Here is a 23,285-nt window from a genome sequence, read left to right on the forward strand (position 1 = left end):
GTGTTGACTAGATATACTGCTCTGTACTGTTATTAACAAACCTGTTTTCAAATTAATACTATAATTTATAATTAACTATATTTTAATATAACTATATCTATATTAGCTACTGTCTATATAGTAATAAATATATTTTATATTATATGTGTAAGTTATAGAAATTATAATGATTTTAGATACATTATTATATATTATAATAATATAATATTATGCATTTATAATAAATAGAATCATATAGAATAAATAAATATTGATCAATATATTAAAAACCAGCAGCTAATTTGTAATACAAATACCATGTTGTTTTCCATAAATGGACACAACATAGTATTCCAACTACTTATTGATGAAGCTTTTGAAATTCTCACTTAGCTTGTCTGAAGTTTGAGGGGCTTCTGCATAGGTTCTGAAACTGCTTACATCACAGTTGTTTTTCGGTGACTTTCTATAACTCATTATCTAATATCAATCCAAGATATCCAATATATCGTTGACGTTTTGGCATTGTTTTGGATTTTATTTCCATTCTTTACATGTCCCTATACATGAACTAAATCAACATCTGAAAATATCTTGAAGTAGAAGGTGGTGGGATTTACCACTTTGCTGAAAAAAAATTACCTCATTAGGAGGAAAAAATTTCTTTTTTAGTCAGGTGACAGCCCAGGATTTTTTTACCTCAGCTGCACAAACGCTTATGTCAGCAAAATATACAGAGCCATATAATAAGAGTATAACTAAAGACTAGAAAGGCAGCAGAGCAGTGATGACTTTAGCCAAGGTCATTACAAGAAGGTTGACTAATTATGCCCTGGGTGTGTGCATGCAGAAGCAGAGAAAACTTCTCGCATAAGCAAACTGTAGCAAGAATGAGGATAGTAGTTAGGCTAGGCAGTTCTGATCAAATGAAGAAACAAATATATGTGTCTCTGACTTTGTCTGACTTCATCTGACTTCTGGTAGCTGGCACCAGAAGATTTTCGACACCGAGATGCAAAAGAATTCAGACCCTGCCTTGGAATTTTACCAGTTTTAAACAAGGCCCAGTTAAGACATAGCACCTACATTCTGACCCATAGCACCTGAATTTTGACCCATTCTTCCAACTCAAACATACCCTTCATGAGAGTGTATCAAAACGAAAAAATTGTCAAAATGCATTCTTTTCTCCACCTTTCTGTTTTAGCTGAATTCTGTTTCAATTGCATGTTCTTCAGGTTCCTGGAGCAACTGTATGTCCATATATACAGAATTTGAATTCCATGGGGTACTGATGATTAAAGCGACTAACACAAAGGCATTTACAAATTTTAAGGTAGCTCCTTACAGAGATCATTGTTTCTCTGTCATATAAGAGATGTTTAGAAATGAACACCAGTACCTGCACATTCTTAATGAATTTAGGTTAGAATGTAGAATTAAACACACAGTATTGCTACTTAACCATGGTGAGTCAACTTGGAGTTGTCAGTGTTGTGGTCTGTTAGTCTATCAGTACTTTGCTTCTGTTATCTGATACTTGGAGTTACTCAGTTTATGTGATTAACTGTTGTAGGTGGCTGATGCTTTCCCCAGCACACACAGAGCATAAGTTATATCAAAGTATTTTGTGGAACTATGTATGTAGATCTAACTTGGTTCTGTGCTGGGTGGTGCAGAGAGACAATATGTCCCTGGTACTTATCAGAAAAGAGATGTGAAAGATTGCAGAACTGTCTAAGAGCCTTCTATTGGTTTTCCTCTTGTCTTAATTTAGCATAATTTTTACTGAAATATTTTTATTACCTTTTTTTACATTTTTTCTGCACTCAGTACCATGATATCTAAGTGTCTATTAAACATTAATTGCTGGTGTGGGAATTTCCCCACAAAGGGAATTCAAGGGAATTGTAAAATACCTAATAAATTGACCTCTAGATCTCAGTTATTTTACAAAGGGAACTGCAATTGGTATTATGTTTTTCCAGTGATAATGCTGGGGACACAGGGAGAGGATTGCCTATGCTTAAAAAAAAAAAAGAAGGACCTTGTTAGATTTCAGTCATTAAGTTCAAAAGAATGCTTCATGGGCAGTGTCTTGGGGTGGTCTACCCTCATTTACTTATGTGTGTATGTCTATGTGTGCTTGCTCTCCCCTAACCAGGTATGTAGTGTGTTTCTAGAATAAAAAGTGCCTTTTGACCTCCCTGTATCTCTTCTGTCAAAACAGAGAGGTACATTTTTGCTCTATTTATTAGAAGTACTAAGAGATACCTTAGATATTGCCACATCAGGAAAAAAGCACATATGTAAATATATATATATTTTTTTTACCTCTAGACTTTTTCTTCAAGCATAATTTCCATATTTTTTATAAAGCAAGGAAGGTATTATCTCCATTTTACAGATGTGAAAAAAGAGGCTTAATGTGGGTTTTGGAATAAACCAGTGATGGAGTTGGAAACAGAACTTTGATATTTTGCCTTCCAGACATTAATGTGATTGATTCATATGTGTATACTTTGTGGCAGAGGAATTTTTAAAAGCTATTTCCATTTCTTTTAGCTTACACCCCGTGAAAGAGACAGAAACTGAGGGAAGCAAATCCCATTCTTTATGGAACGCCACATGAAAGAAATTAATGGGTTTAGTTTTGTTTTTGTTTCCAAGTACGATGGTCTGATGGAAAAAAATGTTATTCTCTTAAATGCAGGCTTATAGTAAAAATGGAAATGAAAAAAACAGTAACATGGAAATTGTGTAAGAAAAATGTATATTAAGATTTTGCAGTTACGTTGCCAGCACCTTGTGTTATCTATATAACGTAGAAGTGAGTTCCTCCAATTAAAACCAATGCATCTTTTTAACTTGCATGAACACCCCTCAGAGCCTCTTCCTGTAGGTATTGGCAGTTCAAAGGTTTATCTTATAGATTTTTGGTTCATATATATACACCTCTTCATAATTGCATATTCCCATTTTCATAAATTGTTGCACCTACAAAGATTTCCTTTCTCTTCTGATATGTAACGGCTTTGGTAAATAGATATTTTATTTTACACTTTTATGCCTGTGTTATTTCAATGTCTTGTCCATGAGAAGGCGTTCTGGTCCTTCAGATGTGTCAGTTTTTAGAACCAAGAAGACTGAGAGCATAGTAGTTTGTAGCATTAGAAAAAGAAAGTGAAATTACAATGTTGAAAAGAAATGGTTCTTGAGACCTAGATGGCGGAGGAAATTGTTCTTAAAGCAGACTGTTCGATGTTTACCTCCCATTCTTTAGCACAGTGGTTCTATCATGGGAAGTTGCCCTTGGCCACTGGAACCCCAGGGGGAATGGCAGCTGTGGGAAGTAGGGAAGACGGCTTCTGTGGCCAGGACCTGAGACTCACATGCACAGAATAGGGTGTAGGTAGAGTCAGGGACAGATTAAACCATTGTGTTAAGATTTTAAAAACATACTGCTAGGAACTTGTACAGTTGCCAACTTTTTCAGTAACAGTGTTTTAGATGTTACTTTATCCATAGTCTCATCAATTTAACAATCATGTAAAAATCAGAACCTTTAAGATAAATTGTGAGGGTATGTAGCGTGTACAATCAATATCATGAATGTGTGCCTATAGCATGTGAACTTCAGTGCCCTTCCTTGTGTACTCCAAAGAGAATGTAGATAGAAGTAATATCGGCAAACTTACTGTACTTTGTCTTATGAGCAAGGAATCTTTTATCTGATAATAATTGCCCTATCAGCAAACACCTGTTCTGGCTTTTTTTGGTTTGGTTTGGTTTTAGTTTTAAAGATAGGCCTTTCAGTTGTCTTCGCAGATTTTGTCATCTGGGAGTTACTACACGTTTGACTTGGGTGTAGTCAGCTCAGGAGATTGGGAGATATCCAAGTCAGAGACACGAACAGCATGTACCTATAACCTCCATGACAGCAGTTTTTCCATGAACCAGTCCATCTTGAACATACCTGCTTGCTCCCTGCAGTATCCAGATCTCTCCTTAAAGTTGATAATGCCAGTGACAAAGTAATACTGCCTGCATTCAGGAGGGAGTACATCCAGCAGGAGCACTTGTCTCCTCAGTCCTACTTTTCCTTACAAAGATGGAAGCATTCACAAAACCAACAGCTGAGCAGGTTTGGAGGGTACTGATCCAGGGCAGTGTGAAAGTTACAGTCTCTTGAAAGTGAGGACAAATAATGTTTCATGGAATAATTACAATGTATGTTACTTCTCTTGCAATTAAAAGCAAATATTTTATGAATGTTTAGTGCTCCCTTCCCCCACACCTAAAAAAGCAGGATCAATATCTTGTAGGACTGTCTTGGGAGTTTTGTCATTCTGCAGGAGCTACACTATTTATCCTGCAGATGGATCTGTTAGGTTTCTTTCAGATAAGAGCATAAGAACTCAAATCTAGTCTGTATATAGAGATTATAATCCCATGTGGCACAGTAAAAGATTGCCTCCTCTCTCTCACCTGCTTGTTTGAGATCAATTGTGTGATAAAAATAGTCAGTAGAATCCAATTAAAATAAGGAAGAAGGGTTAAAACACAGATAGACTAAAAGAACAGAAAACCCTAAGATTATGAAATATTAATATATTACATGTTTTAGTCAAGCCTTGGAGCAAGATGGATCAAGTATGAGCACCTCACAAAAATCAACAGAAAATTAAATTCTGCTATATGACAGCAGGGGTACTTTTTTTTGATCTCAGCTGCACTGACAGTACAATTGAACCATTATTTAAGAAAGGATAAAGCCCAGCAATATCATTTTACAGAGAGAAACTACTACCACAGAAAACCTGTCTACCAACCCACATGCACTATGCCGCTCAAATATTGAATATATGACAGGTGGGCATGGAGGTGAGCAGAAATCTGTGAGGGATATTTGTGAGTAGTTCTAATTTGAGTTGAGTAGTTGGCTGAAGATGACCCAAGGGGTTCTTTTATAATATGAAGAATTAATTGAAATGTGTATTTCTGTTATCTTTCCAACAACTGGATAGCTTCTCTGTTTCTAATGAAAGAAAATTTCCTGTTACGGGATATTAAACTGTTCTCCACTGTCTTATGAATTTAATAATTGTCTGGCGTATGAGCTTTAATTTTTTTTCAACAAATGGATAAAACCTCATAAATAAGGATACTTTTAGGCAGGGCTGTAATGTTTATAGGGTAGAAAATATGGTGCTGCTACCTACTGTGATACAAAGTCCCTGTGGTTCATGCTGGTGTGCTGATAGCTGCCTGAGAACTGTAATAAATTTCAAGTGGCTTTGCGTTAGTCCTAATGTAGGAACAGCTGAATGCACTGCAAAGATGCCAAATTAACTGTTGATATATGTGGAGTAGAAAAACAGTTATATTCTATGCTAGTTAATGCTGAGTGGAATTGTCTGCATCCCTAAAGTAATCATAGTTATATGAACAAGACACTAGGCAGATTTAAGGATCAGTGTTTGAAGTTTACAAACAAAGCGAAGACATAGACTACATTAAAATGGCTACTTTATAGTCAACTTTTAACAGGTTCCTTGTTTAATGCAAACATGGGAAACTCATATTTAAGTGTAGATTAAAATAAGTAAATACTTACTATGTTCATTCTCCCCTTTAACAACACCTTCTAATAGTCATATTATTGTGAAAAAGGTCCCATATTGAAAAGATTTTGAAACATCAGTCTTTCAGACAGAATTCTTTTCAGCATCTTTATTCAACTCCTTTGTGCAACATCTCAGAGAAAGCAAAGACTAATTAATAATTATGTTTAGTGTTAGATTTAATGAAGGTTCAAATACAGGATTTGTATTATTTGGGTATCCTAGAAGAAGGAAGAGACTAGGCACTGATTGCTAATTTTTTTAGGAATTTCAGTCTGGGGATAAATGATAGCAATATCAAGAAAGTTCTCTTAGACTCAGAATTAACCATGGGAATTTAAGGAGAGGATATACAGTATTTGTGTGTAACAAAAGCTAAGATGTGTTTGTATATACAACTCTGCACCTTACTTTCAAAATAATAGTTTTGAGGAAACTAGTTAGAGAAATAAGTAGAGAAGGATGGATGTTTCTTTAATAGCATATACAAACAAAATTTTAAAACAGAAACTTTCAAGTGGAGAGATGTGGCTTCAGGCTTTTTGTTCATTGCTGATTCTACAGTGGCCATCGCACAGTTGGAAGCCTTTTCCACAGAAAATTACCCTAAAGAAAATTCTCGGTCTATCCCACTGTCCCTGTAGAATTTATATTAGGTCTACCTTGCAATTTTTGTTTTTTAATGTTGGAGTGATGGCTTCTGTCATCCTTCATAGAAGGACTTTTTTTTCAGGGGTGTAAGGAGAAGATTACAGTCTTTGTGTTTGTAGTAACCAGAGCTTATCATGTGTTCCCACCCAAATTCACTGTGCAAAACTTTACTCTCATCTTTCATTGCTCTGGGAAGAGTGTTTGACTTGTTTCTTAGGGGTTTTCTTTGTTACCCAAATTTTTGCCACTTATTGCTATATATGCTTATTGCTATTCTGTTTTTAGCCCCTGAGATCCCTCTGTGCTCTACTGTTACCACTTCACCTACTGCCTTTCTTACCATGTGCCCTAATGCAAGGGAGTCACCCAGAGTGTCACCCACACACACACTCAGATCGTCTCATGTTCTGCTCGCCTTTCTGCCTCCCCGCATCATTGCTGTGGGTTTTAAAAGCAGAAGGACCACGAAGACCAGTGTTCTCTTCATCACCGTTTCCTCTGCATTTAGGGTTCACCAAACCTCTAAACGTTATACATCGGCTGAATGTTCTTTTATCCTTTTCTCTTATAAAAGGGTGTCTCTCTTTTCTTCCTTGCAGGAACTTCCTAGTTTTACCCTTTCTCTCTTGACAAAGGCTGTGTCTATTTCTTGTTCTCATTATCCTTAAAAGGAGCTCCTCCTGCTGCACCACCTGCCTCATCTCATGTATCAAAATCCCCCTATTCTGCATAGAAAGAGTGCTGCATTTCATTGCTCCATTCTGCAAAATTCCATTTCCTGCCTGTTTTAGGTCTCAGTACCTATCCTAAATTCCCCCCTTCTTCATATTTTTCACTGGTCAAGAAATCATTCCTTTCAGTTCTGTGTCTCTTAATAACTAGACTCCATGGAATGGATAATCATGTGTATCAATGTTACCTGGAAAGCAGTAGTAGGTGCCTTTATCAGCCAGCTCTGTTGGGTGTGGATTTAAACAGTTACAGGCAGTTAAACCTGTCAGTCTTCTAATAACATCTAGCTCTGATTTTTTGTGCCTCTCCTTCCCTTCCTCTTTCCCAGGCAAGTAAATGATTCAGAGGACACTAAAGCTTTAGAATTAGTTTTAATTATTGCAGTCAGTTATCATAGTACTTACAGGTATGCCCGTAAATGTTATCAACTTGGTAAGTCTACAAAAAGACCTTATATTTCAAATATGTTTTTGTATGATGCCAACCAGCTATGTCTTGTCAATACTATTGCTAGGAGTCTCACAGTATGGTGTGGAACTGTGTGCTTCAGTGGGCAGTTCAGGTAGGATTAAAAGGTATGGAAGTTAAGGTCTCCACAAACCAAGCAGGCTGTCACCTAGAATGACTGAAAGCAACTTCTGTTAACAAGAAGAAGCTGCATAAAAAGCTGCTGCTATACACAAAGTGTGGGGGACCTGAAAACTTTCTTTTCTTGGCATTTTTGTAACTTCCAGAACAGTGAGACTGGCCAAATGAAAAATCCAAGATGTATATTTGCTTCAGATTTCTGAAAAACAGACTGTTTGTTCTCCAGCTGAGAGTCCATTGCTAAAACCTTTAATCATGCAAATGAATGTCATACTAGTGACAGTAGTAGCACTGAAGCTCGTTAAAGTCCTGTTGCAAGACCTGAAGGATTCCTTTCCTGGATGTGTCATCCCATGCATTTTTAAAGCAACATGCAGGGACTCATCTGTATGCAGTTCTGACTGATTTTAATGGAATGTAAAGCTGTGACATCTGTCACAGCTCTGAGTCCACTTTTATAAAGAGGAGAAGGAGGGTTTCCACTAATACAGATAGACGTAGCTTTGCCAGGGAAGTATTAAGAGATACTGATATAATTTAATTTTCATGAATGATAAAGTAAATATGTGTGGGGATGTTCAAGACGGCTTATGTTCTAAGCCAGATGTCTTTGGCAGTTAACAAGCAGAAGCTGTATACCAGGTTGCACATTTTGTCTCTAATTCTAAACGATGGTACACTGTCACTGGTTTACTGACAGCCATCTGCTCAGATCTCATTTGATCTTCCCATTCAGTCACAGTTCAAGTTAGGGACAAAATATATGTAAGGGAGGGAAATTATTGGGCTACTTTTCTCATGGAGAAAATAAATATTATTTAATTATTATTTAAATATTCTTTCTTACAAGATATATATTAAAAAGATACTGAAATCATGCACATATTCTATTCTGTTCATGAAACGAATAATTTTAGACATTCATACTACTGTGACTACAAGTACAGATGCATTGTCTATTATATTTGTATATCCATATATCTTACATATATATCATTTATAAATATATAAACACACTATTACGTCACTGATAAATATATGTATCTAGTAGCCCCACATAGTCTGTGGTGAACAAATGTATGCAACATACAATAACTATTTCAAAGTACCAGAACAAAAGGATACAGTAAAATTGACACAGAATGTTCAAAATATTCTTTCATGGTCTTATATGTAATGAAGGGTTTCTTGACTCAATGTATAGGAAACACCATTCGGTATTACTACACAAATATAAAGTTTAATTTTGCAGTTTATTAAGCCCTTCCTGCCCCCCCCCCCCCTCGTATTTCTTGGTTATTCAGCTAATTCATCCCTCAGAATACTGACTGTATGGAGGTGAAATAGAGATAACCTGTTCTATGGAAAGTTGGGAGACTGAGTTGCAAAAAATATGTTTTGCATTCTGCCTTCAGTACTGTAATTGGTGAAGGCCTTGATCCTGCTAATTGTGCTTTACATACCTTGAAATTGAACAGATCCAACGTGGAAGGCCTTACAGAGTTGTCTGAGGAGAGCAACTTAGTTCTCATTTTAATAGGGTGCTATGTAACTTGGGTTTAAGTAACACATACCCATAAAATGGTAAACATAAATGGTACGTGTAGCTAAAATGTTGGTTTTAAGACTAGCATGGATTTATGGAGGGGAAATTGCATGTAGCCAACCTAATAGCCTTCTACAATGAGGTGTCTGGCTTCATGGATGAGGGGAGAAGAGTGGGTTATATTTATCTTAGCTTTATTAAGGCTTTTATGCCATCTCCATAATATCCTCATAGAAAAGCTGATGAAATATGGGTTAGATAAGTGGATGCAAGGTATATTGAAAACTGAATGGATAGGCCCAGATGGCTGTGATGTGTTGATGTGTTGTAAAAAGTCACTAGTCACTAGGCAGGTCGCTAGTGATGTATCCCAGGGGTCAATACTGTATAATGTCTTCATTAATGACCTGAATGATAGGCAGAGTGCACCCTCAGCAAGTCTGCAGGCAATGCAAAATTGAACAGGGTGGTTGGTACGCCAGAGGGCTGTGCTGGCATCCAGAGGGACCTTGGCAGGCTGGAGAAATGGACTAACAAGAACCTCATGAAGTTCAACAAAGGGAAGTGCAAAGTCCTGCACCTGGGGAGGAACAGTCCCATGTACTAGCCCAGACTGGGGCCAAATGACTGGAAAGCAGCTTTGCAGAGAAAGACCTGGGTGTCTGGTGGACACCAAGTTGAGCATGAGCCAGCAATATGGCAAAAAAGGCAAGTGGGCTGCATTAATTAGAGTGTCACCAGGAGGCTGCGGGAGGTGATCCTTCCCTGTCTGCTGAGCAGTGATGAGAGCACATGTGGACAGCTGTGTCCAGTTCTGGGCTCCTCAGTTCAAGAGGGACATGGACATTTTGGAGCAAGTCCAGGAAATGGCTGGGAAGATGATTAAGGACTTGGAGCATCTGTCCTATAAGTAGAGGCTGAGAGGGCTGGGATTGCTTAACCTTGAAAAGTCTTTGGGAGATTTTATCGGTGTGTATAAATATGTGTGTGTCGGAGGAGGGGTGATACAGAAGATACAGCCAAAGTTTTCTCAGTGGTATCCAGTGACAGGACAAGAGGTGATGGGCACAAATTTCTATACAGGAAATTCCAATTAAACATAAGGAAACACTTGTTTTACTTGTGGGGGTGTTCAAACAGTAGAATATGTTGCCCAGAGAGGCTGTGGAGTCTGCATTCTTAGAGATACTGAAAATACAGCTGCATAGTCCTGGGCAACCTGCTCTGGTGACCCTACCTGAGCAGGGGTTTGGACTAGATAAGAGGTCCCTTCCAGCCTCAATGATTCTTTAATTCTCTGAAGACAATGTTAAGAACTCTGCACAGAAATTGCTAATCCATGGTCTCACATTTTACCAGAGTATGTTAAAACTTTTTGAATCCTTCTCAGTATGTGTTTGTAAAGCATTGCAGCAGAATAGCAAGAAGTAAATTCAGTTCAAAGAATGAGAATTTAACTTAATGTTTATTCAAGCTCATCAGTTGAAAGCAATGTACTTTAAACTATTTTCATCTGAATCCTCAGGGTAAAAGTAAGTGCATGGAATCTCTTACATATGGTAAGATCAGCTTTTCCATTTGCTCTTAGGTTTCATAATGTCAAACTCAGTTTGGATTTTTTTATCAGTGTAGATGATGATGAATAGATGGATGACTTTTATTAGCCTCCATAACATGTCTGTTGTTGCCTGTTGTAAAAGAACACAGCAAACATCTCAGTCTTTCTGTTTAAGTTGACAGCATTGGAGATGCAAGGGCACAGTAACTAATTCTGACTCTGCAGTGTGGCTTCAATGGACATTCATTTTGAAGCTATTACAAAAATAGTAATATGTTTCATATTCTTTAGTGTCCAAGAAAATGTATAACGGGGTTTTTTTGCATAAAACAGTAGCTTTGTCAAGACCAAAGTCAGCAGTCAATTGCATCTGGAGGCTCCAATTTTCCCAGGCTCTATCCTACCTTTGAGAAATTTTTATTTCTTTTTTCTTTCTCTCAATTTTTATTCAATGCCGTAATCCTTTTTTTTTCTCCTTCAGTGGGATGGAACTGGGATGGGCAAATCACAGGTCTCTCCCTCTCTTAGCAACTGAGGGAAGTGCATGAGTGGGGGGAACCAAACCTACAGTGTCTTCTGAGTATGGAGGCTCTGGTATTCAGATGTGGGAACTGAACAAAAATGGCTGGTTTTAGCTGTATCATGCAATTTGTGAAAGTTGTAAATAGATGAGAGCTACCTAAGAACAGAAGATACACAATTTGGGAGAATTCCTTTTTGCAGTAGATCACTGTTGTCTCTGAGAGCTCCTTTTACTTTTTCTTGTTAGGCCTGCTTGGCTGACCAGGACCATACTACTACATTGCAAAGATTTTAATGAAGGTCATGGGGCTGATAAATACAAGGAAATAACTGTAAAGAGTGCTGCTTGCTTCTTCATGCATAGTGCAGTCTTTCTATAGATAAGGTATTTGTACAACTAGGATTTTCCACTTTAAAATTTGTGCCAGAACACAGACATATATTTAAAAATCAGTGGGTACCTGACTCAGGCTGGGCATGTACCTTTGAAAGTCAGATGTCCATTAAATCCTTGTGTTTCAAATTTTTGATTCAGTGGGAGTTCTGCCATGGGTGTCAAGGAAACAGGATGTCATCTTCACCTATAGTTTTCCTGTTCTGCTTTGCAAAAGAACCTTCTGTGACAGCTCTAGGAAAAAGGCAATTCATTACAAAGCTAGAGGAATGCTTATATATTTTATACAATATAATATTGGGGTAAGCCAATAGCAGTTTTGTCACTCAGTCTCACAATCTGTAAAACTGATTGTATTTGCTATTAAAATCAGCCAAGTCCCCACAGATTTTGAATGCTGCAAGCTGTGGAGAGGCTAGGTAACATTACTAGATAATCAATATATCCTTTTTCAGATATGTGTGTTACTTTGTAAAGATTATAGTTAGCTTCGCTCTCAAGCTTCTTCAGGCTAGGGTTTTATACTGTCTTTTGTGTTGAAGTTAAATATGCAGGAGGATGTAAGTAATATTACTCAGGATAAAGAGAGAAAATTACCTGAAAGTAAAATCGAGCCACCTCTACCACTGAACATCAAAAACTACATTTCCACTTTCTTTGGAAGGAAAAAAGGTTGACTCCTGAACAGTACTATGATAGTTTGGGGCAACTGACATAAATGGGAACTGAAATATTTGTTTTTTGATTTTGTTTTCCTCTGGACAAATGGGTTGAGTGTCAAATTTTTTTTCAGTCTGCAAGCTCTGTTGTGTCTGGACAGCTATTTCTTCAAATTGGGCTTATTTTCTGGTTGTATAAAACTCTTCATCTGCATTGTGGATAGAGTGCATTAAGTTATTCCCTGTGGTGCACAGCTGGAAGCTATTCTGTGCTGCAACATTTTGTTTTGTTTTGTCCCAGTTTTTTCTCCCCACTGTGTTCCCACAGCCTAGCATAGCTCTGCGTTGCAGCAGACAAGTCTCTCTTTTTCCAGTGACACTTCTTAGAACATCTGAAATTGACATATTCTCTTTTGTCTTTTTAGTACAAATTCAGTGGCAAACAGCTCTGCTTGACTGCACGAACATTTCAAAGTACTCTATAGACTAGGAAGATTGGCTTGAAAATTTAGACATATTTAGGCAGGCTGTTTTATTTGCTGCTTTGAAGAGACTAGGGATATTTTGAGAAGATTGAAGGAAATATGCAGTGCCAAATATTGGTCTGTTTAGAAGAGAGAAGAGGAATATGCAGGTCTTAACAGAGCTTTCTTTGAAGGGGGAAAACATTTTCTCAGTTCTAATGCTTTAATAAGATGTGAAGAAATCCCAGAGTTGGTAAACCAAAATTTGTCTTCTATATTGGAAGTATTTTAAAAATACTATTAAAAACCAATAATGATTTTTTAATGTTAACACTTTGCTTATGTGTGCAGGAACTGCAATTATTTATATTAATTTTACCCTCAGTAAAATAGGGTGCTGATCTTATCACTGTGTAATCACAGTCTAGACATTAAATAATATTGAATGCAAAATGTTGTGTGCCAACCATTATCTGTGAAGAAGAAAGGTAACAGAGACTTGTTTCAGTATCTAATTGCAGTGGTCTTTCTCCTATTTTTCTCCTCTCTTTCCCAGTCTCCCCCACTCAGTTAGCCAGTTCCTACCTCCATCTCCATGCAAACATCTCTGCTGCTGGCTTCCATCTCCTATCACTCACCAATGGGTGGTTCTGTGTTTCTCACTCAAGGTGGCTGCTTCTTCCTCTGTGCAGTAGCAGAAGCCTAACAGAGGTTATAACCTTGGTCTTGGCTCTTCCCCTGTGATTCCTGGTTCCATTGTAATGCCAGAGCGTCCTATCGAGACGTATCCCACCAGTTGCTCTGTAGATGTAGGATGCTGATGCAATTGAAACAGTGTTTGCAATTCTCCATGGGATACGTGAAGAGAAGGGAAGGAAAACATAACTGTCGGAACTGGTAAATGGTAGGAAGACTAATGTACAAGGTAATTATTTTGTTTACGTTCATACTTATTTTCAGTACCTCTCCTTTGCTGTTGCTGCTCCTTGACACATTTTAAAAGTAGGTTACCCCAGTGACTGTCCCCGCTTCATAATAAACCTGTAATCACCATTCGGCAGCTGAAGATATAGCTAATATCTTTGATTTCCCACTAGAATCCCTCCATCCTCTCGCAGCTAGGGAAATCAGCTAGGTCTTGCAGCATGCTCTGAAGGTCAATCAAATAGTGCTATCTGGGAGGAGGGTAAGTGTGAGAATGAGATTGAATTCAGCAGCTGACAGGCGCTATGAAAATGTCTTGTACCTGCTACTTATGTAGCTCATGCGCTTCTGCTGATCTCAACTATTGCAATAAAGCATGTGGAAAATCTGTCAGTTTGGCAGAGAAGTAGGTAATAGGGCATGACAAAATAGGGCAGGGTGCCAGGCATCAGATTGGTGGGTTTTATTCCACTGCTACTCATTGAGCTTTTATGAGCTGGAGATTGGTGAGGAAAAGTGAAAAGTACATAAAACATGTGAAGCTGGGCTGTTATTTTCCTTTATGCAATGAGATTAGGAAAACATAAGAAAATTAATTAGGTAATACAGTTTTGCAGAAAACTGCAAGGCAGTCACCAATCTCAGAGAATGTGCTGAGGATCTATAGAATAAGTAGCCATTAATGAGACCTCTGTGGATGCAAGGTAATGATGGGAAGTAGCATAGAGGACAATGGCTGGTGGAAAAAATGAGTATTGGCACAAATATTATGGTTTCATTGGCAATGCCACACAAAATTAAGGTACAGCTTCTGTTCTGTTTTGGGTGGACCTTGATGTTGGGCAACATGTGCTACCAGTGTTAGTAAGAAACTACATTTATGTATTAGATGCAATACTGAGGAAAAATATGAAAGAAAAGAAGGAGTACAGTGATGCTTCCCTGGATAAAACCCTGCAACAGCCAGTGAATTAGGGATATTCTGAACTGACAGTTGAACACCAAGCCCTTCATGTTTAACAGCCCCAGGTGAACCCTTGTTCTATGTATTAATCTAACTGGGTTTTAACCCATTCCTGCTTTTGGAATAAAAGCATTTTATTATAGACTTTATTAATATATTCTAGAATCTAATTTCTATCATACTGAAAAGCAGTTCCATCTATTAACAGATAAAAAACCCCAATCAATTTAGAAAAATTCTCTATAATATGTTGACTCAGCACCCCTAATCTGTGGTAGAAGGGTAGCTAAACTTGCCATGTTCACTTCAGAATATTCACTTGCTAAACCTATTTATGATTTTGTATACAGTTACGTCATTTTATACATCTCCTAATCAGTTCTTTTCCCAGTAGAAGACTTAGAGCCTATTAATGTCCACATTCAGAAGCTGATCCACAGCTGTGACCTTGTCACACTTTTCTTTATCTTTTTTAGTTCTGCCGTGTCCTTTTAGAGATGAGAGATAAGGAACATCATACAGTATTTGAGTTGTCATTATGGATGGATTTATGCAATAATGTAATGACATTTTGTTTCTAGTCCTTCAGCTAATATTTTCATTGAAATACCCATAATAACTCTTTCGTGGGTGATAATAGCTAGTGCAGAGCCTATCATGTTTTCCCCTTGTGCGTTAATTTCCATTCCTCAATTTCGTCTGACATTTTATTGCCTAGACGTACCATACTGTGAAATTTTTCTACCACTCTTTGTGATCTGTCCTTATTTTGATTATCCTGAATAATTTCTATCATCAATAAACTGTCACCTTACTTTTTACCCTCCTTTCTAAGTTACTTAGGTAACTGTTGAACAAAACAGGATTCAGCGAAGATTGCTTTGCTTTTCCAGTGTTATGTCTCGTTTTCCTGTTTTTTGTTGTTGTTATCTCATGAGAGGTCATTCCCTCGTATGTCATGATAGCTTAGTTCCTTTAACAGCCTTTGCGGAATCTTGTCAAAATCTGTTTGTAAATCTAAATATGTTGAACTCAGTGAGTCACTCGTATCTATATGCTTGCCAGCATCTACAAAGGACTTTAGTATTGGTAAGGAGTGCCTTGTGAGGCGTCTGTAAAATCCACTGATCCAAAGCATCCACTATTTCTGTCTTTAAGATAGATATTCAGATCTGCTTTGATCCAGGAACCATTTAAAAAACTGATAATGTGGTTAGCACTTGGTACCACATCATACTTAACCAGAACAGTGGCAGTGTAAAACTTGAGTACATCAGAGTTTGTGGGCAAAAGTCAGCTATTCCTGCTGATTTGCTGCTTTTCATTTTTAACCAGTTCTTTTCTAAACTGTTTCTGTTCACAATAAGCTTATCATCACTAATTCTGTAGAGAGTTGAGCAGCTTTCTTGATTACCCTTGCATGGTACATCACTTTAAAGAATTTGATTAATTCCAGTGCTATTTTCCTTCCATAGTTTAATCACCTGTCAATACTAAACAAACTCTCTATCAGGCTTCAGTGCTGTAAAAGCAACATGGAATATGTTCCATGCTTAAAAACCAAAGTGGAAAGCAGAAAGATGTCTATGCCCGTTTCATAGGTGAGAATCTGAGACTGTGGTTTTCTCTTCATGCAACAGAAGTCTGATGAAAACCAGAAATTGAATCCAAGCTGCTAAAACCACTGCTTAATTACAGGCCAATCTTTTCTACCTATTTCCTTCTTCCTATTTGGTATTTTTTACAGGTAGAAATGAATGCTAATCTGTTTTTTTGCCAGTGACACGAACGAGGGAAAAGATTGATGTAGCTGGCAGTTGGAGGGAGTAGAATTTCTCTGCTTGCATTTGAGCTACACAAAATAGAGATAATGTGTTTCTGACTCAGACGTATTTTACCCAGTCTTCGCACTGGAGCAAATGATTACTAACGGTATTTGGCAATAAAGAAAGAAGAGCTGTCGGTAGTTACAGCAGATCATGTCTTTGGAAGTATTTCATAGCAGGATGTCCATAGAATTCAAGGTGGGATTGATAACAAAATAAACTTTAGAATTTAGTCATAAATTGAATTTTAAGATGCACAAAACTAGTACACCGATTTTAAAATATTTCTTCTGTATAATTATAATAATGAAAAATACAGCAAAATTCTCTAAAAAAAATGAACTGTGGTGTGGTGAGCTCTCTTGTCTTTGTCCTGGGCATTATTGGTTGGATAGATGGGAATCTTAGAAAGGGTAAACAGTATATACTAGCATCATGAACATTCACATTTTTATTTCCTATTCAGAGAGCCTAAATAAAGGATTCAAGGCAATGCTTTCATCTTCTGTATTGCTAGACTCTCATGCCTATGTTGTGAAAGTATTATATATATTAATTCCTAGAAAGCAATATGAATAGTATTGCTTCCTCTACTCCATCAGGCTTGCACATCAAATATTCTTTAAAAGCAAAGTCTTATTTGAGCTATACAAAGGAGTATCATAGAATCACAGACTATCTCAAGTGGAAGGGACCCATAGGATCATTGGGTCCAACTCCCTGCTCCTCAGAGACAGAGGTTATTAAAAAAAATTCAGATATGTAGTTCTCAGTTGTAATTTTTAACTTGTTAAAGTTCGAGGGCTGGGGAATTAACGAATACCAAATGTGAAGTGCTTGGTGCAGCATAGGAGCACTTTGTGCATCTCTTGCTCTCTGCCTGTCAGATCCACTCGTGAGCCTGCAGGGAATGCAACGTGATGCACGTCTCTCTGAGGCACTGCATCTTGACATGGTCTTTTCAGTGAAACACCCAACACTGGTTTTGGTGCCTGTGTTTGTACTGATTATGGGCAAGGCTGTGTGGTAGTTTTGCCCTAAGCTGCACTGTACATAAAAGAGGTTACCTGAGAGTGGAAATTATGTTCTAATAGATGAGTTCCTTAAGTATTCTTCATTTACTTATGTCTCTTATATTTAAATTTTGAGTTGAAACTTAAAACAATGGTATGATTTATACATAGACATATAACCTAGTCTTTTTATAGCTGTGTGAATTTGGCGGCTTTTTCCTGCTCTTTTTCAGCTGTTCCCCTGTGTTTTTCAAGGATTTGTTCTGCGGATGCCATCTACTGCAATTCTCTGCATGTAGGATCATTCTGTCCTTTTTGCGAGGTTCACTTTTGAGGGAATAAAATACTTAACTCCAAACCAAATGCCAGGCTCTGTTAAGACTAAATGATTACTGGCTTTTACGCTATTAACTTTGTACAGTCTAACAAGAGAATAATGAGGCTGTAAGTCACAGCTATTAATTCATCTACTTGGCTAATGCTTACACAGATTTTACCATGTGCCCCCATTGTAGAAGGTAGCAAATATCACTGAATGCACTGAATAAAAATAGAACAACAACTATAGATTTTAAAATGTGATGAAAATGGGCTGTAATCTATACAGAAGAAAGCTACACGATCAGTAAAGTCTCAACTATTGTTTGACTATACAAATTGGACAGACTAGTAACTAATGGGTTGCCTTGCTCAAGTGATATGTTTAACATGTTTTTAAAGTGAGCGTGAGAGTCACTGATGCACAATGTCAGAAGGCAGCTGTACCATGACCACCCAAGCTTGGTAGTTAAATGGCATACGGGTTAATTTCAGAGACAAGCAGGAGACAGGAGTTAAAGAACTGAAAGCAGTCAGTTGAACACTGTTGTCCATCTGCGGGGGAGGAAAAGGAAAGTCATTATAAAGGGAGCCTTATCAGTGTACAATAATTGCAGTTTCAGTTTTGATTAAAGCCTTATTTTAAGTTTATAATATATAGTAGGGTTAGAAGCTGAATGAATTGCAGAAGGGTGGGTTTGGGGCCAGTGGAAATGGTCATCAAATAAATCTGAAGATGATCCCAATCCCGATTTTTTTTTTTTGTTTTCATTTAACCTGCAGCCATGGCAAATTACACTTTTGCGGACGCAAAACTGATTGATTTAATGTGGGGGCTAATGCATACGTTCAACATATCATATCACTTTGTCTTCATGGATCAATTTTATCATGGCTCAAAGGCTTTGATCAGTATTTAGTGGGAAGGAGAGTAACTCACCTTAATGGTTATTCTTCATATTGTTTCTAATCTTTATAGCTTACTGCTACATAGAAGTCTGTTCAGCAAAGCACTCAGACATTTCCTTAAGTGCTGTGGTGAATGAGAATTATAATGCATCACTCAGCATGTGCACCTGAAAAAAATAACAGCAGTACTGCCATAAAAAACATAATGTTGTATATGTTATCCTCTTCTTGAGGAAAGGGAAACCACACATGACAGATGCTGTTCATGTTGCTGCATGAATTACTTAGTTGCCCTCATGACAAGGGTGACTGAGGTCCTAAGCAGAATAGTAATATAGTGTAATACAAGTGATGCAGTCTGTGAAGGAAAAGCTTTCCCATGGAGATGCAAGCAGAAAAGAAGAATAATAAAGAGTTCTCGTAGGTAATTTGCATACAGTGTTTCAATGTCCAGTTGGGTAGGAACACAGAGTTTGATTATGAAAAAAAAAAATTTTATGATGCTTTGTACTTTTCCATGCTTTCTCCTTTGGTGTCCTGCTGTTGTTCAAGATACAACCACAAGGTACCAATTTGAATTTTAGAAGGGAATGAGGAGGAAACCATCAGTATAATGGCTTTATTCTGGTGTCCAACCTCTGGATTCAAAACCAAAGCTGCTGATGCTTTTCTGTGCTTCATTACTTCCACAGTTGTTGAAAACTAAGCTTTTTGTTTTAATGTTATAAAAGGTGTTATGTTCATTTATGATTGTGCAGCTAAATTCACCTTTGTTTATAATTTTATTTTGTTTTGTTTGCAGGGTTGTTTCCTGCAGTGCTGAACCTCGCTACTAATGCTCTCATCACAACCAATGCTACCTGTGGAGAAAAGGGTCGGGAAATGTACTGCAAACTTGTGGAACATGTACCTGGACAGCCTGCAAGGAACCCTCAGTGCCGTATTTGTGATCAAAGGAGCAGGGTTCCACATCGTACGTGTGCCATTTTAATCTTGTTCCTTTAAAAAGACTTTTTCCAAAGGCAGTAGATACTCAGCAAACAAAACTGTAGGTCACTGGCCCGATTACTACGAAATGTCTGTCTTTTAATTTTTAAATTAGGTTATTCATGTCTCCCATTGGTATTTCATAATCTGTATATGTTATCCCTTAAACTGAACTTTCTAATTCAGATACTTAAAGTGGAACACCTAAATTCAGATTTAGAAAAATTAAGTGTCTACAGCTGTTGCTGAATTCTCTTGATATGTAAGGACCATGAATGAAAACCAGATGACTTTTACCTGCATACCTACCTGTGGAATCTGAACATTTTGGCCAATCTAAACAGTATCTGAAATTTCAGTTTAGGACCAACTCCAGTTTTATTTTATTCTGTTCTGGGATATTTTGCTTCTTTGTTTGGTGTTATTCAGTTTCACTGAGCCAGCAAAAAGAAGATAAGATAATGGAGCACTCATTGGTTTAATTGCTTAGTTTTTCATATTAAAATTGATCTTTGCTAACAGTGCTTTTTTTAAGACTACCCAGAAGCAAAATCAGTTTTCAAGTATAAATTTGTTATCATCTGCTTCAAAGATGCTTGTTTCTAATAGTTGGGAAGATTAGAACTAAGAACATTTCTTAGTCAAGTCATACAAGTTTAATTTCTTGTGACCTTGCAGTGAAAGACATGAATAGCATTAACGTTGTTAGATTTTTGTGGTTATATTGGCACCGTAGATGGTAGAGAGTGTAGACACTTAAGCAGCTTTTCATGGAATAGATAAAATGTTGGAAGAAGCACAGCCACAGAAGCATGGAGGCAATTTCTCTTTTTTTTCAGTTGTTTCCCTCTAAAACATCGCTCAGATACATTTACGCCTCATGACAAAGCACATGTAAGCATGTGCTTAAAACTACAGAAAAAAGAAAAAAGATGACATTTAATCTATCTGCTAATTCTAGACAGGATGAGCTATGTCTGTAGCTTTCCAGACAGGAGCTTGTTTAGCGTCTCCTTAGAAACTTCCTTCCAGGGCCACCCTTCCTAGAGTTATTTTACTCATTAGAAAGTCTTTTCCTAATGGCTAATCTGCATCTTCCTCGCAGAAATTCATGTTACCTTTTTTCTAATTTCAGTCAATACAAGGAATGGATTATTCCCGTTTGCTCTACAAAAGTCTTTTACTTAGTTGAGGGTTGATGGTGTTGCTGCTCTATCTAGTTTCCAGACTAAGCTATCTCTTTTCTTTCATTCCCCTCATAGGTTGTATTTTCTAGAAGTTGAACTGTGCAAACTGCAGTTTTCCGAATTCTCTGTAAAGGTTTTAATCTTATTACAATTCACCTAAGCTCTTACCAGCACTGCATAGAGATGCAGGTTTGCTTCAGAATGAACAGAATATATTCCTGTTTATGTGTTCTACTTGGTTATTTCCCGTTTTTAATGTTGCAACGCCACTGAGAGATGTGTAGTTAGTTGTCCATTATAATCCCCAGGTGCTTTCCTGCCAAGCAGCTACCTATCCATTTGCTCCCAATCTTGTATTTGAAAAGCTAATGGTAATTGCCCCAGTATAGACTACTACATTTGTCTGAAGACAGTTGCAACCTATTTTTTTCTCCAAGATAGTTTCCAAATTTTTTAATTGTAGGAATTCCCTCTTTTTTAATTGTTGTAAATGCCATCTTCTGAGGAAAAGTCACATGATTTTGTAGCAATATAAGCATTCAAATGATATGTTACATTGCAGTACTGTGTCTCACTCAGAGAAGATTTCAGGGGCTTTTGGAACCATTCCAGCTGGCAAACACTGTGCAATAGATTCTTTCCCTTCTTTATAGATGGGTATTTAGAGACACATGCACATCATACAAAGGTTTTTTCTATATCAAGTTTGTTTAATTCAGAAAGCAAACCTAAAACAGAGCTGGATTGTTTTGTTCCCATGTCCTGCTTATGATTTCAGATAGTGTACACTAATGTATGTGTATATACACAGACTTACATATGTGTATACATACATATATATAAACCCCATCTGAATGATTTATATTTGTGTTTCCCCTCACTCCTACCCTCTTAACTTGAATCTGTCCAGCTTCATAATGTCTGGTCTTTTGTTGCCCACCACATCTCATTTTAAGGTTTTTAAATGTTCATTTGGCAGAAGGAAGTGCCTTATTTAAACAGAGATGGCTCATTAATAGGGAACCATGTAATGTAACCAGACTTTAAATGATCCCCCTGGAATGTGAGAGTCTGGAGTGCCTCCCCTTAATTACTGTAGTAGGAAATGAACACAAATTCCCTGGTTAATCACATGTGAGCCCAAATTAAAGAGCACAGTTTGATGGGCTCACTCTCTATGTTCTCCCCCTTGCCATCCATCAGAGAGATTGGTCCTTCAACTGCATTTGCAATCCAGTCCTTTTTGCAAGTATTATATTTTCCCTTTCATTTTGAATAGGCAAAACATGCCAGCAATTAATCAGTGTTTTCAAATTAATTATGATTAAACTTTCGTAATGGTGATTACAGTTAATTGTTGATTCATCTCCCAACCCTCCTTCTCATGATTTACTGTTATATCAATTTTACCTGAGGAGACTTACATCAAAATTTCCAATTAGACGGCTTCTGTCACATTCACTGAGGAGCACGGAGTTTGATTTACAGAAGTTTTTTTGCTAGCACTTATTTAAAGCCAAGGTTTATTAAAATGATCAGAGCTGCGGGAACTGACAACATGTAAAGCATGGGTGTGTTTTGCTTTTCTCTTCAATATAATGATAAAGCCACTAATCACATCATTTGGGGCACCAGCATCCTAACTTGCAAATGTTGGTGCCCACTAATGCCTCTGAATAATCTGATATTTAAATGAAATTTTTGGCATTTTCAATTTTGAGGGCTTATGCCTTCCCTCACTCCCACAAAGCACTTTAATAGTATCTTTAAATATGTTCAGACATTCTGGCTTTCCTTAATGAGCTAGGACTCCTGTCCTCCACAGGTGGCTGATGTAGCAAAAAAGAAGAGACACAAAGACTATCAATCTGGCTGGTTGATTTGAGTAATAATTAAAATAACAAGTAAATTAATCTGTTAATGAATTAATTATTTGCAATTCGAGGATTAGCTAGTAATGAAGCATATTCCAGTTTTATATCAAGAAAACCTGTCAGTTTAGAAAACCATCCTTAATGAGAGGGGTAGGATTTCTCCTATCTTGTTTTGTTCTTGCAGACAGAACTTGCATAGAAGAAACCTCCTGTATTTGAATTTCCTTTGGGCTATTTCCCCCCTAATGTACAGACTTGCTCTAGGCAATTAGGGACTTGAAAATACAGATCCTTGTACTTTTTAAAACAGAGGTTATCTTATTCTCCATTTTGTACAGGAGAGAAACATGAATTGACCACAAAAAGTAACATGGAAATGTTGAGTGTGATTTTTCTCAGTCTAAATAACATTAAAGCACTGTGTAAGCAGACTTCAATAATTTAGAAGATCTTGAAATCTAGAAAGAATTCAATTCTGTAAAGAAATACTTATCCCTGTTATTTGGGATTCATCTGGGACACTGCATCAGAGTAAATGTAGACATGAAAAGTAATGCATCTTGGTC

At 37.2% G+C, this 23,285-nt stretch overlaps 1 protein-coding gene across 2 annotated transcripts in view; it reads left to right on the plus strand.

Annotated features, from left to right (window-relative positions):
- The window catches only part of LAMA2 (laminin subunit alpha 2), a 387,452-nt gene that overhangs the window by 74,861 nt on the left and 289,306 nt on the right, over nucleotides 1-23,285 (plus strand). For both annotated transcript variants that reach the window (XM_075087596.1, XM_075087597.1), the window contains exon 2: nucleotides 19,474-19,644. In XM_075087596.1, coding sequence (XP_074943697.1) covers nucleotides 19,474-19,644 — 171 coding nt within the window. The remainder of the gene's footprint in view (nucleotides 1-19,473; nucleotides 19,645-23,285) is intronic.

The sequence above is a fragment of the Phalacrocorax aristotelis genome, chromosome 3, assembly GCF_949628215.1.
Source record: "Phalacrocorax aristotelis chromosome 3, bGulAri2.1, whole genome shotgun sequence".
NCBI classification, from domain to species: Eukaryota; Metazoa; Chordata; class Aves; order Suliformes; family Phalacrocoracidae; genus Phalacrocorax; species Phalacrocorax aristotelis.